The sequence below is a fragment of the Panthera pardus genome, unplaced genomic scaffold (genome assembly GCF_024362965.1).
Source record: "Panthera pardus isolate Hobbes unplaced genomic scaffold, ASM2436296v1 HiC_scaffold_18, whole genome shotgun sequence".
In the NCBI taxonomy this organism is placed as follows: domain Eukaryota; kingdom Metazoa; phylum Chordata; class Mammalia; order Carnivora; family Felidae; genus Panthera; species Panthera pardus.
The window spans coordinates 14,346,814-14,363,366 of record NW_026526743.1 but is presented as its reverse complement, the minus strand read 5'-3'; the positions used below and the strand labels follow the sequence as shown (position 1 = coordinate 14,363,366).

The following is a 16,553-nucleotide window of genomic DNA, read 5'->3' as shown; positions in this document are numbered from 1 at the left end:
TTCTAGAATAACGTGAAGCTCTGGGCTCAAGATTTATTGCTCCTTTCCTCTGTTCTCCATTTCTCAGAACACTGTCCTCCTGGATGCGGTCAGATCCCTAGTCGTACTGGTGGGAGGGGTAGGTACTGTGCCCGTCGTATTTATCAGTAGTGAGACAGCTCAGCATGAAGTGGCCCAGGTCGTGTTTGGAGATGACCCTTGAGGGGCCTCGTCCATCCAGGGTCACTGAGTAGGCCCCAGTCAGTGGCTGGTCTCCTGCAAGGTAAAGACACAGGAATGGGTGAAGCAGATGCCCCTTCCCCTTCCTACAACACGTGATCATTCCAGGGCCTTACAGTGTGCCCAGCTCAGAGGGTATAGGAGTCAACCATGTATGAAACCCTTCCCACGAGCAGGACGCTAATCTTTACCCCTAACTTCATTCATTCAATAAATCCTTATCGATGGCCTACTGTGTGTCAGGTGCTGGGCACCTAGCAAGGCAAAAACCGGACAAGAACCCTTGCCCTTTGCATGCAATCATTCCCTAGGAAAAGGCAACAGATAAGAAAGTAAAATAGACAATGTGTTACATGGAGAAAAAGCAGAGAATAGGCTAGGGGCTATTATTAACTCTTATTTTACAGATGGGCAAACTGAATCTGGGAGATTACTTTGAAGTTACTTCCCAGGGTTGCAAAGGGTGACTTCCGAGCAGCAAAAGCTAGATTTGCTCTGGGTCCTTCCGTTTGGAGGCATAACTTGGTTGTTAGGAGGGCATCTGTTGGCTGCATTATGACAGTGACCAACTTCACTTAGGGGTTGAATGCAGCTACCAGTGCAGGGACAGCCTAGAATCATGTGCAGTAAGAAACACACACCCTCACCCAAGTGGCATTCCTGCCAACAATGTTTCATCTGAGTCTGGGAGAAAACAAGCAGAGAAATCCAGAAGATGGGATATTTAGAAAGAGACCTGGCTGAGTCAATTTTATGAGACATATTTTTAATTTTTTTAATGCGTATTTATTTTTGAGAGAGAGAGAGAGAGCAAGTGGGGGAGGAGCAGAGACAGAGGGAGACAGGATCCGAAGCGGGCTCTGCGCTGATAGCACACAGCTTGATGTGGGGCTCGAACTCATGAACCATATATATATATAGAGAGAGAGAGAGAGAGAGAGAGAGACAGAGAGAGACAGAGGGAGAGGGAGAGGGGAATCCCAACCAGGCTCTTTGCTGTCAGCCCAGAGCCTGACATGGGGCTCAATCCCATGAATCGTGAGACCATGGGGAACCAACCAAGCATCAGATGCTTAACCAACTGAGTCACTCAGGCACCCCTAAAAATTTTATTTTCAAGTAACCTCTACACCCAACATGGGGCTCAAACCCACGACCCCAAGATCAAGGGTCACAGCTCTTCTGACTGAGCCAGCCAGGCTCCCTAATATTTTTTAACAATTGGAAAATTTTAAATATGGAATGGACCCTAAAGGATATGGTAGAGTTAATGTCCATTCCCTTCATGCAACAATGGTACTGTGGACCATTCCCAAAGATACCTCTTTTGGGGGGATGCCTATCAAAGTTCTAGGAGTGAAATGTGATGATGTTTGCAACTTATTCTCAAATGGTTCATTTTCGCCAAAAAATTTTTTTTAAATATATGTATATTATATATATGCACAAATACTATAAAAAATATATACTACACATGTATTCACATATACACATTAGGTGCATGCACAAAAGGTAAAGCAAGCGACAGAATGTTAATTGAATCTAGATGAAGGGTTTAGGGGTCTTCATAAATCTTAATGTCTTCAACTTTTCTGGAGGTTTCGAAGTTTTTACACACATACTACAAAAAAAAAAAACCACCAAACCCTACCTAAAAAAAGGTATTCTGTGTTAAATAACGTTTAGGCATGATGTCTCTGGGTTTCACTTCAAACCCCAGAGGTCAGGAAGTAAAATTATGAGCCCTGTTCAGAGAGGAGAAAACTGAGGCACAGAAGCCCCGGGCCTGAAGTCCACACAGTGCTGGGGCTGGGATTTCCACCCAGTTTCTCCATCATGCAGCCCCCCGCCGATTCAAAGCTTAGGATTCTGGTCCCCACAGGGCCCTGAACGGAACCTAAGCACTGAGCCTTATTTGAACCTCTAGAAGGCGCACAGACCTTCTCTTGTCAGGGATCCCAGGAGCCAGAGGGCAAAGCAGAGCTGCTCTTGCAGTGAAACAGGCAAATGTGAGGCAGATACAAGTGCCCAGCCTTTGGGCCTTGGTGTTCCCGATCCCTCACCCCAATCCTCCTTTGCCCTGGACACTCACCGGCCTCTCCCTCGCTGCACGAAGCCATCTCTTTAGAGAGTCAGTGCTCCATAAACACCTCCTCATGTCTCCCTTCTCTGTGCTTTATACTTTCTTCAGTCACCACAGCATACCTAACAGTAATATCGAGTTTCCTGTCTCCCCTGCTAGAAATGCAAACCTCATGAGAGCAGACTGTGTCACCAGTGCCTGGAAGGGTACATACTCCATATGCAAGAGACATTTGTTGAATGAATGAATGAATTCATTCATTCCTCCCTGTGTCTCTCCCAAGGTGGATTCCAGCCCTGGGAGAAGAAAACAGGGTGTAGGTGTGGTTTACTGATTCTTTCCACAACGGCACCCTGAAATGTGGTTCACCAGACAGATATTTACTGAACATCTACTTTATGCCAAGCCCTGTTCTGGGCACTAGGAACACAGCTGTGATCAAAACAAGACAAAATCTGTGCCTTCAAAGAGTTGGCATTCTACAGACAAAGACACACGCTAAATAAGATAAAGAATGGAGGGGTGCCTGGGTGGCTTAGTCGGTTAAGCGTCTGACTTCAGCTCAGATCATGATCTCATGGTTCGCATTGGGCTCTCTGCTGTCAGCGCAGAGCACGCTTCAGATTCTCTGTTCCCCTTTCTCTGTACCCCTCCCCTGCTCATGCGTGCGTGCTCTCTCTCTCAAAGATAAATAAACATTAAAAAAGAAAGAGAGAGAGGGGGGTGCCTGGACGGTTTAGTTGGTTAAGCGTTCAACTTCAGCTCAGGTCATCATGGTTGGTGGGTTCGAGCCCTATATCTGGCTCTCTGTCAGCGCAGAGCCGGCTTCAAATTCTCTCTCTCTCTGCCCCTCTCCCCCCTCTAAAATAAATAAACGTTAAAAAAAATTTTTTTAAGATAAAGAAAGGAACGATATGTGTGGTAAAAGGTAAATCCCCCTCCCTTGAATATGGGCTAGCCCCAGTAACTCACTTCTAATAATAATACTAAAGAAGGGCTGGGGCACTTGGGTGGCTCAGTAGGTTAAACTTCCGACTTCAGCTCAGGTTTTGATTTCACAGCTCATGAGTTCGAGCCCCGCGTCGGGCTCTGTGCTGACAGCTCAGAGCCTGGAGCCTGCCTCGGATTCTGTGTCTCCCTCTCTGTCTGCCCCTCCCCTGCTTGTGCTCTGTCTCTCTCAAAAATAAATAAACTTAAAAAAAAAAATACTAAATAAGGGTTGTTTTACATTTCTAAATTTGAGGTGGTTGGTCAAACAGAGGTAATGGAAAAGGGTATCAGAAAGGAGATAAAATCAAGCAGGAAAGAGGATAGAAAGTGCAGGGGGAGGGTTTGCAATTTTACACTGGCCAGGGAAGGCCTGGCAGATCTCACCATCTGATGGGAGGGGAGTGGCTGGTGGCAACCCTGCCCCCAGGTCCCAGCCCCACTCACCTATGTGTGGCGGCATCACGGCCACGTACTTCAGGCCTGACTCCTGCAGCACCTTGTGCATCCGGATGTGGTCATCGGTCACATCCTGCAGTCGCAGGGGCACCTTGGTCGGGTCCCATAGCAGGAAGGCTGGGAAGACACAAAGCAGGGTAAGCCAGGGCTTGAGGACAGCCTGGCCAGGCCCACAGCCCGCTGGTCATATGCCAGGACAAAACCCTGCAGGGGCTCCCCACTGCCTTCCAGTTGTCCCGGCTTCCTGTCTCTCAGCCACGTAAGGGCTGACCTCCTCTCTCCCTACCTCTTCCTGTCCACTTACCTCCTGTCTGGGTCATGACAGCAGCCTCCTCCCTGGTCTGCCTACCCCTGCCCCCACAACCTGCCCCCTGCAAGCAGCCAGACAGGGCCTGTGCACCCCCAGAGGGTCAGAGTTCATCTGTGGCTCAGCCTCATTCGGGGTAAAAGCAGAGTCCCCGTCAGAGCCCACAAGGCCCCACCAGACCTGGCACCATTAGCCCCCTGACCTGAGCACCCAACACTCTCCCTTTCACTCACTCTGCCCGCGCCACGCTCCTGCCTCTGAGCCTTCGCAACTGCGGATCCCTCTGCCCTCCCTCGGGTCTCTTCCTTCCTGGGGAGGATGAAGCACAGAGGCAAGGCACGGAGACCGTGGAGACCGCCAGCCTGGTTTCACAGCCTGGTCTGCCAGCCCCAAGCTGTGTGACTGCGGGGCAGCCGGTGGGCCTCCCCGTGCCTCCACTCCCTTCCATACAAGGGAGGCATAAAAACAGCTACTATTAACTGAGTACCTACTATGTGCCGGTAGGAGTATAAATACTCAGAATTTTGTGATGACTAAGTGGCACTCATCCCTAAGGTACTCATATGGTGCTTAGCACACAGGAGGTGCTCAGTGAATGCTGTTAGCATTCACTGCGCCTGTTATGCACCCTGTACCCTGTCTTTTGGATTGTGCAAGGCAACCATTTGTGTCATGACCTTCTCCTCATAAATTGGGAGCTCTGTGAAGGTAGAGACCTGGTGTGTGGATCACGGCTCTGTCATTTCCTATAGGAGGCTCTCCCTGCCCCTCTCTCGGGCTGGCTGGGTCAGGTGCCTCCTCTGGGCTTCCGTAGTCCTCTAGGCCTCTCCTGTTCTCGCCCTGACCCTCTGCCTGTGCCCCTTCATCTCGGCCCTGGCTACTCTGGCCTGTCCCACTGTGTGTGATGATGGGTCTGTTTACCACTTCCCTCCCATCCGTGAGACCCATGAGTACAGGGCCCAGGGCTGTATTGGTCACCACTGAGTCCCCAGCATCACCCGGCAAGGTTCGTGCACACAGTTGGTGCTCAATAAGTGCACAGTAACTTGGGATGGCTCCAGTGGCAACTTGCATTGGCTCCTTGCATTTGGATGGCTCCAAAGCTCCTTGGCTGCCTGTCCAGTACCTACCCCCCCACCCTTCAGCCCCATCCCTATGATCCCACCACCCACCCGAGGTGCAGGCCACGACCTTGTTCACACCATGGGCCTTCATGGCCGCCACAATGTTCCGGGCGCCCTCGGACATAACTGTAGTAGGACCTTAGAGAGGACAGAGAGTGGCTGTCACTAGCAGGTGGCGGTGGTGGTGGGGGTGGCAGGGGTGGGGCCGGGGGCGGGGGTGGCGCTGGGGGCCGAGGTGCAGGGGTGGGCCGTGGGCAGAGAGGGGGCTCAGTACTGAGATCATTGCGGGTGCCCAGCAGCACGATGATGGCATCCTGCCCAGCCACGGTCTTGTCTACATCGGCCGCATGCAGAACGTCACCCACTACCACGTGGGCTGGCTGGGGCCCCTCTGGGGGCAGCCTGGAGGCATCCCGCACCAGCACTGTCACCTCATAACCTGTGGGCAAAGAAGGGCAGAGAAGCAGGTCAGTAGGCTTGTGGGCTGCCACTCCCAGGCTCCACGGGCTGGGTCCCAGAGGGTGCCACGAACCCCCAAATCCATCCCCCAGGTCCCTTGTTATGGGGAAGTGGTCTTCACACATTTTTTAAAGGCTTATTTATTTATATTTATTTTTAATTAAAAAATTTTTAACGTTTATTCATTTTTTGAGAGAGAGAGAGAGAGAGAAAAAGACAGAGCGTGAGTGGGGGAGGGGTAGAGAGAGAGGGAGACACAGAATCCAAAGGAGGCTCCAGGCTTTGAGCTGTCAGCACAGAGCCCGACATGGGGCTTGAACCCACGAACCATGAGGCCATGACCTGGGCCAAAATCAGCACTTAACTGACTGAGCCACCTAGGCACCCCAAAGGTTTATTTATTTTTGAGAGAGAGAGAGACAGAGAGCAAGTTGGGGAGAGGCAGAGAGAGAGAGGAGGACAGAGGATCCAAAGCAGTGCTCAGTGCTGACAGCAGAGAGCCCGATGCAGGGTTTGAACTCACGTTCAGAACCATGATATCACGACCTGAGCTAAAGTCAGACGCTCAACCCGCTGAGCCACGCAGGCACCCCAGTCTTCAAATATTTTTGCTGGCATACTCACAGTTGACATTTAGCTGGTTGTTAAAATAGGACAATACCTTCATGCCTGTTTATAAATAACCTGCCCTGATGCCTCCAAGGGCCTCCCCCAGAACTGCCCAGACTTCTCCACCCTCCAGCAACTAAAGGGTTAAAGCCTGGCATCACACCGGTCTATGCCCCCCATCCATGGAGGAAAATGAGGTACAGAGGAAAACATGAGTTCCCCAAAGGTTGCCCAATGCTGGGATTGGTCCCCAGGCTTACTTCTGAAGGTCAGGGCCCTAAGTAGTCATTCAAGATTTTGAACATCGTCTTGGTATGTCGAGTCCCAAAGAATTTTGAGTAACTGTATCTCAACACATACACACCTATTTTAAAGTTCACAACCAACAGTGGCTCAGTCGGTTAAGCGTCCAACTTCAGCTCAGGTCGTGATCTCACAGTTTGTGGATTCAAGCCCCGAGTCAGGCTCTGTGCTGACAATGCGAGCCTGGAGCCTGCTTCAGATTTTGTGTCTTCCTCTCTCTCTGCCCCTCCCCTGCTCACACTGTCTCTCTCTCAAAAATAAGCATTAATTTTTTTTTTTTTTTTTTAATAAAATAGGGGTGTCTGGGTGGTTCAGTCGGTTAAGCGTCCGACTTCGGCTCAGGTCATGATCTCGCGGTTTGTGAGTTTGAGCCCGCGTCGGGCTCTGTGCTGACAGCTCAGAGCCTGGAGCCTGCTTTGGATTCTGTGTCTCCCTCTCTCTCTGTACCTCCCCCGCTCACACTCTGTCTCTCTCTCTCTCTCTCTCTCAAAAAATCAATAAACATTAAAAAAATTTTTTTTAAATAAATAAAATAAGTTCACAGCCAACATATTTCTTCCTTTGTTCTAAACAATGGCAAAGGATGTTAATGTTTGGGCGTATGGAAATGATGATATTTAAAAAATTATTAATTGTGGTCTCTGTTATGGACTAAATGTTTGTGCCCTACCCCCCTAAATTCATATGCCAAAGCTCTAGCCTCCAATGTGATGGTATTTGGAGATGGAGCCTTTGGGAGGTAATTAGGTTTTGATGAGCTCATGAGGGTGGGGACCCCATGATGGGATTTGTGTCTTTATAAGAGGAAGAGAGACCAGAGCTCTCTGGCCACTATGTGAGGATCCAGCAAGAAGGCAGCTGTCTGCAACCCAGGAAGAGGGCCCTCACCGGAAGCCAAGTCTATTAATACCTTATCTTGGACTTTGGAGCCACCGGAACTATGAGAAATAAATACCTATTGTACACCACCAGTCTATGGTATTTTGTCATAGCAACCCGAGCTGACTAAGACAGCTTCTAAACATCATTCTTGTGATAAACGAACCAGAGCTCCTTAGAGAAAGGACAAGATGAGGCTGGAATGTCTTGTAGTGCTGGTAAGGCAATGCTTAAAGAATGATGAGGCTATATTGAAAGGACACAGAAGCCACTTTTATAAATTTATTTTTAAGTTTATTTATTTTGAGGGAGAGAGAGAGGCAGAGTGCGAGCAGGGGAAGGGCAGAGAGAAAGGGAGACAAAAAATCCAAAGTAGGCTCCAAGCTCTGAGCTGTGAGCACAGAGCCTGACATGGGGCTCGAACTCACGAACCACAAGATCACGAACTGAGCTGAAGTCGGACGCTTAACCAACTGAGCCACCGAGCCGCCCCTGAAAGGACACAGAAGCCACTTGAAGGCGTTCTCATTGGAAAAATCAGGGACAATATGATTTGTCCAAAAGAATACTGACAAAGAGGGATGCCTGGGTGGCTCAGTCAGTTAAGCATCCAGCTTCGGCTCAGTTCATGATCTCACAGTTGGTGAGCTCGAGGCCTGCATCAGGTGAGTTTGTGCCCTACTTGGGCTCCACGCTGACAGTGGGGAGCCTTCGTGGGATTCTCTGCCCCTTGCTCACTCATGCTCTCTCTCTCTCTCAAAAATAAATAAATAAAATTTAAAAAATGGTTAAGTTGGTAAATAAAAAAAAAATTGACAAAAAATTTAAACACATCAAATATTTAAAAATCTGTGAGTTCAGAATGATACTAACAAAGAAACCTCATTAGTCATCACCAACAGCTACCAGAGGGTTAGTTCATTATCCAGAAAATGATAAAAGAAAAGGAAAAACAACAAGCAAAATTGTTCCATTTCTCTTGACAGCTGTCATGTATTTCAGAAACAAGTGATGGGAGATTTGAACACTCTGGGGCAATGATGATGAAAATAATGATAAACAGTGTGCCTGGGGGGTGGCTCAGTCCGTTAGGCGTCCGACTTCAGCTCAGGTCATGATCTCACGGCTGGTGAGTTCGAGCCCTGAGTCAGGCTCTGTGCTGACATCACAGAGCCTGGAACCTGCTTCGGATTCTGTGTCTCCCTCTCTCTCTGTCCCTCCCCCGCTTGTGCTCTGTCTCTCTCTCAAAAATAAATAAATATTAAAAAATTTTTCTTAAGAAAATAATAAATAAAATGTATGCAATACTCACTATATGTGTTTGACATATATTTTACTCATTTAATGCTCAAAGTAACCCTGGGTTTGAATTGCAGCCACGCTAGCTGTGTGATAATGGGCCAGTCACATAATCTCTCTTGGCCTTAGGGCCTTCATCTATAAGGCGACACTGATAATGGTCTCTACCTCACAGGGTTAATGTAGGTTTAAATAATACATCTAAAGGTTTAATGTAGTCAGTTGATTTTTGACAGTGATGCCCAGACAATTCTGTGGGGAAAGAATAGTCTTTTCAACAAATGGTACTGGGATAACTGGACATCCACATGTGAAATAATGAAGTCAGATCCCTACCTCACATTGTATATGAAAACTAACTCAAAATGATCAAAGACCTAAATGTTAGAGCTGAAACTATTTAAAAAATCTTAGAGGGGCACGTGGGTGGCTCAGTTGGTTGGGCATCCGACTTCGGCTCAGGTCATGGTCTCATGATTTGTGAGTTAGAACCCCACGTCGGGCTCTGTGCTGACAGCTCGGAGCCTGGAGCCTGCTTCAGATTCTATGTCTCCCCCTCTCTCTGCCCCTCCCATGCTCATGCTCTGTCTCTCTCTGTCTCTCAATAATAAATAAACATTAAAAAATTAAAAACAAATAAATAAACAATCTTAGGAAAAGACAGGTACACATCTTTGTGACTTTGGATTAGGCAACAGTTTCTTAGCCATGATATCGAAAACACAAGCAACAAAAGCCTGGAGCCTGCTTCAGGTTCTGTGTCTTTCTCTCTCTCTCTCTCTCTCTCTCTCTCTCTCTCTCAAAAATAAACATAAAAAAAAAAAAAAAGAAAGTGAAAAGAGAATCAATAGAATGGGAGGAAACTTTTGCAAATCATACATCTGATAAAGGGCTTGTATTTAGAATACATAAAGGACTCCTACAACTCGATAATAAAAAGATAAAACCCAATTAAAAATTGGGCAAAACATATGAACAGAGACTTCTCCAAGGAAGATACACACGTGGCCCATAAATGCATGAAAAGATCCTCAGCATCATCAGTCATCGGGGAAATGCAAATCAAAACCACAAAGAGATACAACGTCACACCCACTAGAATGGCTATGATAAAAAAGACATTAAATGCTGGTACACATGTGGAGAAGCTGAAAGTCTCATACGCTACTGATGGGTGTGCTGAATGATCCAGCTAGCTGCTTTGGAAAACAGCCTGGTAGTTAGTTCCTCAAAAGGATAAACATGAAGTTAGCATATGACTCAGCCTTTCCACTCCTAGGTATATGTCCAAGGGAAATGAAGACACATGTTCATACAAAAACTTGCACATGATTCCATGGAGGCATTATTCATAATAGCCCCAAATGGAAACAACCCAGACGTCCTCCATGGACTGCATGGATAAAATGAAAATGAAACCCGGTCTACCCATCCAATGTACATAATAGTACTGGGCAATAAAAAAAGAAAATGACAGACTGATACGTGCTCCAACACGGACACCCCTTGAAACAATGTTTTTTGCTAAGTGAAAGAAGCCGGTGGAAGCCAGTGACAAAGAACAATGTGATGTACGATTCCATTTACATGAAATGTCTGGAACAGGCAAATAGGTACAAGGAGAAAGGAGATGAGCGGTTGTAGACAGCTGGGGGAGGGGTTAAGAAGGAAAACGGAGGGGGTGACTCCTAGGGATTTCTTTTTGGGGTGATGAAAATGTTCCAAATTAATTGCGATGGTGTTTGCACGTTCTGTGAATAGGCCAGAAGCACTAAGTTGTATACTTTGAGTGGGTGAATTATATGGCATGTGAATTAAATCTTAATAAAGGTGTTTTAAAAAGCATAGAACTGAAACAAACAAATGAAAAGTTGAGGGGGGTGCCTGGCACAGAAAGGGGCGGTATGTGGGGCTGGCTGTTCCTATACTTTTTAATCATCTCACAAGGTTATTTCCTGTCCTGGTTTAGTCCTCCCTGGGCTCCCGGCCCCTGTCTCACCCCCTCCCATCCATACTCCACATGGCAGTCAGACAGAGCTTTCCACAGTTGTACTGGAGTGCCCTCCAGCTCATATCCCTCCCATGATCCCCTCAGTGCCTGGACATAAAGTCTGTGCTCCTCATGACAGCCTTCCAGTCCCTCGGGGTCTGGCCTCCCCTCTCCAGCCTGTGCTGAAGCCACTACCCTCTTAACTCACTGTATTTTTTTAAGTTCTTCAAATGCATCATGGTTTCCTGCCTCCTGGCCTTTGCACATGCTGTTCCCTCAGCCAGAAGCACCCTTGATCCTTTCCCCAAGCCCCCAGCTGCTTCTGTTTCCTCTGTCACTGTCTTACTTATGCTGCCCTAGAGTAAATAATGGCCCTGCAGTTCCAGGGACGTTGTCATATTCGTCACCATCTCCCTGATGTTTTATAAACACAAAAGCACAGGGGTGGATATACACACAATATAAACACAAAAGCACAGGCTTTACTGCCCCATGGACCTGGGTTCAAACTCCAGCTCTACCAGTAAGTGGCTGAGGAACCACAGGAAACACGTTCCCTGGCTGGACCCCAGTCTCCTCTCTAAAGTGAAAATGAGAATTCCCAGTGTCCCCATCCTGCGTGACCACCTTTCAGAAGGGAATGGCTGTCCTCACACACATCAGGGAGCAGTGGGAACTTTCAGGGTGCCAGCGTGGGCATCAGTTAACTACCAATGGTTACAACGGACCCTAGTAAATTGTGAGCATTCTGAGGGAGAAAAATGTTCTCCTGGAGAGTGAGAGCTCTGACACATGCTCAGTACAAGGGTGCCCATTAGTGTTATATTATTGCTGATTAATGACATTTATTGAGAACCTCTTATATGCCAAGTGCTGTGCTAAGCTCTTTCCATAGATGAATGGTATTTTTTTTTCCAAAAATTAAAAAAAAAATGTTTATTTATTTTGAGAGAGAGAGAGAGAATGAGCAGGGGAGGGGCAGAGAGAGAGAGGGAGACAGAGAATCTCAAGCAGGCTCTGCTCTGTCAGCACAGAGACCAACCTAGGCTCAATCTCACAAACTGTGAGATCATGACCTGAGCCAAAAATCAAAAGTCAGCTGCTTAACTGACTGAGCCACCCAGGTGCCCCTTTTTCCAAAAAAATTTTTTTAAACAACCCATATTTAAATGTAAATTTCAATAGCCACATATAACTAGTGGCTACCATATCAAACAGCATTGTTTTAGAATTCACAGATTTGGGGGGTGACTGGGTGGCTCAGTCGGTTGGGCGTCTGACTTTGGCTCTGGTCATGATCTCACTGTTCGTGGTTTTGAGCCCCACATGGGGTTCTCTGCTGTCAGTGTAGAGCCTGCTTTGGATCCCCTGTTCTCCCTCTCTCTGCCCTTCCCCTGCTCATGCTTGCTCTCTCTCAAAAACAAATAAACATTAAAAAAAAAAAAGAATTCACATACTTTACCTTTTAGAAAAAACAAGAGCATTGGTAAGGTACTTCCACACTTTTTTTTTTTTTTACAAATCCCTAACTTTATATTTTTCTCTTAATTTTTTATTTTGAAATAAACTTTTTAAAAAAGAAATTCTATTGTATGTGAAAGTTGGAAGACGTCATTTCTCATGTTTGCTTTTGCTTTATCTTTCTGTGTGTATAATATATAACATATGTAATTATATATGTGTGTATATAAACACACACACACACACGCACACACACACACACGCACACACATACAACATGTGCATAAAGTTTTTTCCTAACTATTTGACAGTAAGTTGCAGAGATCATGCCCCTTTTAAAATTTTTGATCTCAACCCTCAGTCCAAAACAGATTTCCATGCCTAACCCAGTATATACAACTCCATGCATATATAATTGAAAGAAGTTTCATAAAACCAATATTTAACCTATGATATACTGACACCTTTATAACCAATTAAATGTATTTCGGAACTATGACCCACAGTTTGAAAAGCACCAGAATGCAGCAATCCTAAAAGATATTATTATATGCCCATTTTGAAGATGGGGGAATTGAAGCCATTTTAGGTTAACTGAGCCAAGTTCACACAGCTATGAGTTCACTCAGCCAAAAGAGGGCTTATTGAATTACCAACTATGTATTGGTCATGGTTCTTAGCCTTTTCCACATATTATCTCATTTAATCATTGCAAGCACCCCAGAGCAAGCAATACTAGTTTTCTTCTAAGAAAATTTTTTGGTTGGGGGGGGGGGGGTGCCTGGATGGCTCAGTCGTTTAGGAATCCGACTTTGGCTGGGGTTCGTGGGTTTGAGCCCCGAGTCAGGCTCTGTGCTGACAGCTCAGAGCCTGGAGCCTGCTTCAGATTCTGTGTCTCCCTCTCTCTCTGCCCCTCCCCTGCTCTCTCTCTCTTTCAAAAATAAACATTTAAAAAAATAAAAAAAAAATTTTTTTTAAGTAATCTCTACGTCCAGCGTGGGGTTTGAACTCACGACCCTGAGATCAGGAGTTGCACGCTCTACTGACTGTGCCAGCCAGGCACCCAAGTGCTACTAGTTGTATCCCCAGTTTCCAGCTGTCTAGGTACACAGACAACAAGGCGTCCGTCGATGTAGGTGGTGAGTGGCAGAGCTGGGATGTGAAGGCGGGCAGGCTGGCACCAGCCTATAGAATCAGTGAGGTAAATAAAAAGCCAGCTCAATCAGGCTCCTCTTTTCCTGCTGGAGACGGTGAGGCTCAGAGGCTCAATGTGGCTCTGAAGAGACTTGTCAGAGCCACCGTGAGATGGCAGGGCCTCCCCTCCGCCTCAGCTCTCAATTCCCTGGGGTGCAGTCCCAGTTGTGACCAGCAGGGTGGACAAGTGGAATTCAGCAGAATTCAGGATAAAGGGTAAGGTAGTAACATGGGAATCTGGATCCTCAGGGTGACTCAGCACCTTTCAACTTCTCCCTCTTACTTCCTCCCCGAGAAATAGTTATCAGCAAATTTCCTTCTCCCCTCCCCACAAATCAAGATCCTCACCGAGTCTTCCTGGAGAGGGAGAGAGCAGTGGGCCTGATGAGGAACTGTCAGGCCAAGTCCCTCCAAGGGCTGGGCTAGGAGACAATGGAGAGTGGGATCCTGACAGCCTCCACCCTTTTGGGGCACCCAGATAGTCAATATCTTCAGCGTCACTGAGGCCAGCGAGGGTGGGGCCTTATATCTGGAAGTCCCAGGCACCCCCGGGGGTTGGTGAAGTCTGGATGGTGGAGGCAGGGGAGGCCGCAGGACGTTATCCCCTTTCTCGGAGCAACTGAATTTGCAACTCTTACCCACTTTCCCAGGACCAGCGCCCAAGTCTTCACCTACGTCTCCATTATCCTCTGTCCATAACGTGCTCACAGCAACTGGCCACCCAGCCTTCTAAACTTCCAGCCTTGATGCCCAGGCCACGAGCAAGTGCACTTTTGGCAGTTAAGAGCACAGGCCGGGTTCAAATCCCAGCACCACCACTTTCCACCTGTCTGATATCGGGCAAGTCACTCTCTGGGCCTTAGTTTTCTCATCTGTGAAGTGAGGTGATATGAGTACCCCCCCCGCACATGAGCGCTGGGAGGATTTAACAGGGGGAAGAGCGGTAGGGGCTGGGAGGCAAGCCGTTGCCTGGCTTAGTAAGCCCTCGCTGGGTGTGCTAACAACCACAACTACAACTACAGCATTTCATAAGAGCACTGTATTTAAACCTGTCACTGGAATTCCTCTGCCTCCCAGGGCCAATTCCTAGTCCTCAGACTCATAAAATTGGATCTCACGGCGTCCCCCATTTCTGTCCCCGTCGCCACCTGCTTTGCCCCTAGGTCTCAAATCAAAGCACGGATGGCCCAACCAGCCTTGCCCGGGTCCCAGGATGCCCCTTCCTAATGAGGGGCATATACACCCCGTGACATCCCCCGCCCACCCCAGCTCATGCCTGCTTCCACCGCCTGCGCCAGGGTGGTGAGCCCGGTCCTGCCCGTGGCACCGAAGATGGCAATCTTCTTGACCTTCATTCTGCGGACTCGTGGGGGTGTGAGGCCACGGAGTTGCACGACGCGCGGGAACTGGCTGGCTGCTGGGCCTCCCTCTCGTCCTTCTCCGGCGGGAGGGACAGGGCGGGGCTGGCACCGAAGGCCACGCCTCAGCCTGCCTCTGGGGCCCAGGCTCAGGCCGAGGGGCGGGGCGAAACAGGCCACGCCTCTAGCCAGGAAGAACGCCGTGGGAGCGGCAGCAGTCTGCTCGCCTCCACCTGGCGTCCAGCACCGCCCCCTCCGCCTGCCACTTAGACTGGGAGGCGTGGCCGCATCTGGACAACTGGGAGGAACGTGGGTGGACCCGGTGCCCCGCCTCTGCGCTCTAGTCGGGGGCGGGGTGAGCTCGGGCCACGCCCACCGACCGCTCCTAGCTCACGCCCCCTCTCCTAAGGCCTGAGGCTGACCTGGGACCCACGCTGTGCCCCAAGACCTTTCGGAAGCTGCAAGGGGAGAAAATGAGGGAGGGTGGGACACTGTGTGTATACGTGCCCATGTGACTATGTGTGACTGAGTAGCCCCAAGGGAGAGCAAAATTGTGGATGACACCATGCGCCATCCTCTGTGTAGCACTATGTTGCAGTATGAGACTGTGTGAGACATGTGGCAAACATTGATGCTGTTCTTTTGAGACCTTGTGGTGCCACTGTGGATGACACTGTGTCAGTCTGTGATGCTGTATGCATCCATGAAGCTGGGGGATGTGGTGTGGGACACGTGTGAGATGTGTTTTATGGGAGTGTATGACACCACATGTGACATGTAAGGATGTGTCACTGTGACCTTATCTGAGTGTGTGGTTGTGGGTGTTAACTGTTGTGATGCTGTTTGTGACCTCTTGGGACTGTATGATGTATGAGTGTATGACCCTGCAAGATGTGTGACAGGTGTAACAAGTTTGAGTGTGTAAAAAAGTGTGTGATACTGTGTGATTGTGAAGCTGTGCGTGACCCGTGAGCAGATGATACTCTTTGTGACCCCATGGGAGTGTGCGACAGTGCATGGCATATGCGTGCTTGTGTGTGACATGGTGTGGGTGGTGGCACTATTTGAGCGTGTCACCATGTGTGATGCTGTCGGGGACTGTGCCAGAGTGGGACCCCATGTGAGCGTGTGACTGCGTGTGAGTTTGCATGTTTGGCTCTGTGTGTCCCCGTGGGTGGGGGGGGGTGATACCGTGTGAGTGTGTGGCTGTGGGTAAATGTTTGCGACGCTGTATGTGACCCCGTGTATGTGCGTGTGTGTGTGTGTGACAGTGTGGGAGTGTGTGACCCCGTGAGAGTGCGTGGCTGTGTGTGACGCTACCTCTGGCCCGGCGAGTGGCGTGGCTCGGTGTGTGACCGCGCGTGGGCCAGCGCCGCAGGCGGCCGAGGCGGCTGGCGGGAGGGGGTCCCGGGGGCGCGCCGAGCGCGGCGGCCGCGCGAGCGGGGGAGGCGCGGCGGCGGCGGCGGCGCATGCGGATCCGGTCGAGCGGCGGGGCCGGCGGGGCCGAGCGGAGCCGGGCCGGGTTGGGCCGGGCACCGGACGCCGCCAGTGAGGGCGGTCGGGCGCCGCGAGCAGCGGGGACGGCGGCACCGGCGGCCACGGGGCCCAGGTGAGCGGCTTTGGGTGATAGCCCCTCCCTGCAGCATGTCCCCACCTGCCCGAGAATCCCTCCCCCGCGCGCCGTGGGCATGGCCTGAGCCCCTAGGGTCTCCCGGGCTGGAGGAGGGGAAGGGTCCAGGGCAGAATGAGCCCCCACACCTCAACCCAGGCCAGCCTCCGCGCCATGCGTGAGTCTTCCTCCCGGGCCTTGTCCTTCCCAGGT

At 49.3% G+C, this 16,553-nt stretch overlaps 2 protein-coding genes across 4 annotated transcripts in view; one reads left to right on the top strand and one right to left on the bottom strand.

Annotated features, from left to right (window-relative positions):
- Positions 1–14,829, bottom strand: BLVRB (biliverdin reductase B). The gene is made up of 5 exons (XM_019432054.2): positions 14,650–14,829; positions 5,454–5,618; positions 5,228–5,317; positions 3,737–3,865; positions 1–255 (listed from the first exon to the last, which is right to left on the bottom strand). Exons 1-5 carry the CDS (start codon positions 14,726–14,728, stop codon positions 98–100), a joined length of 621 nt encoding a protein of 206 aa, XP_019287599.1. The 5' UTR covers positions 14,729–14,829; the 3' UTR covers positions 1–97.
- A 1,265-nt stretch (positions 14,830–16,094) lies between these two features.
- The window catches only part of SPTBN4 (spectrin beta, non-erythrocytic 4), a 77,342-nt gene continuing 76,883 nt past the window's right edge, over positions 16,095–16,553 (top strand). For 2 of the 3 annotated variants that reach the window (XM_019432042.2, XM_053905930.1), the window contains exon 1: positions 16,097–16,340. The gene's annotated coding sequence lies outside the window, so the exon portion shown is untranslated. Of the gene's footprint in view, positions 16,341–16,553 lie in introns of all 3 variants that reach the window. The other variant, XR_008423342.1, reaches the window with a different exon arrangement.

Coding starts and splice junctions, on each gene's coding strand:
- BLVRB (XM_019432054.2), bottom strand. CDS start 14,728: ATGAAGGTCAAGAAGATTGCCATCTTCGGTGCCACGGGCAGGACCGGG. Junction 5,619..14,649: donor GGCGCAGGCGGTGGAAGCAG/GCATGAGCTGGG, acceptor CTTTGCCCACAG/GTTATGAGGTGACAGTGCTG. Junction 256..3,736: donor CGTGATGCCGCCACACATAG/GTGAGTGGGGCT, acceptor TTTACCTTGCAG/GAGACCAGCCACTGACTGGG.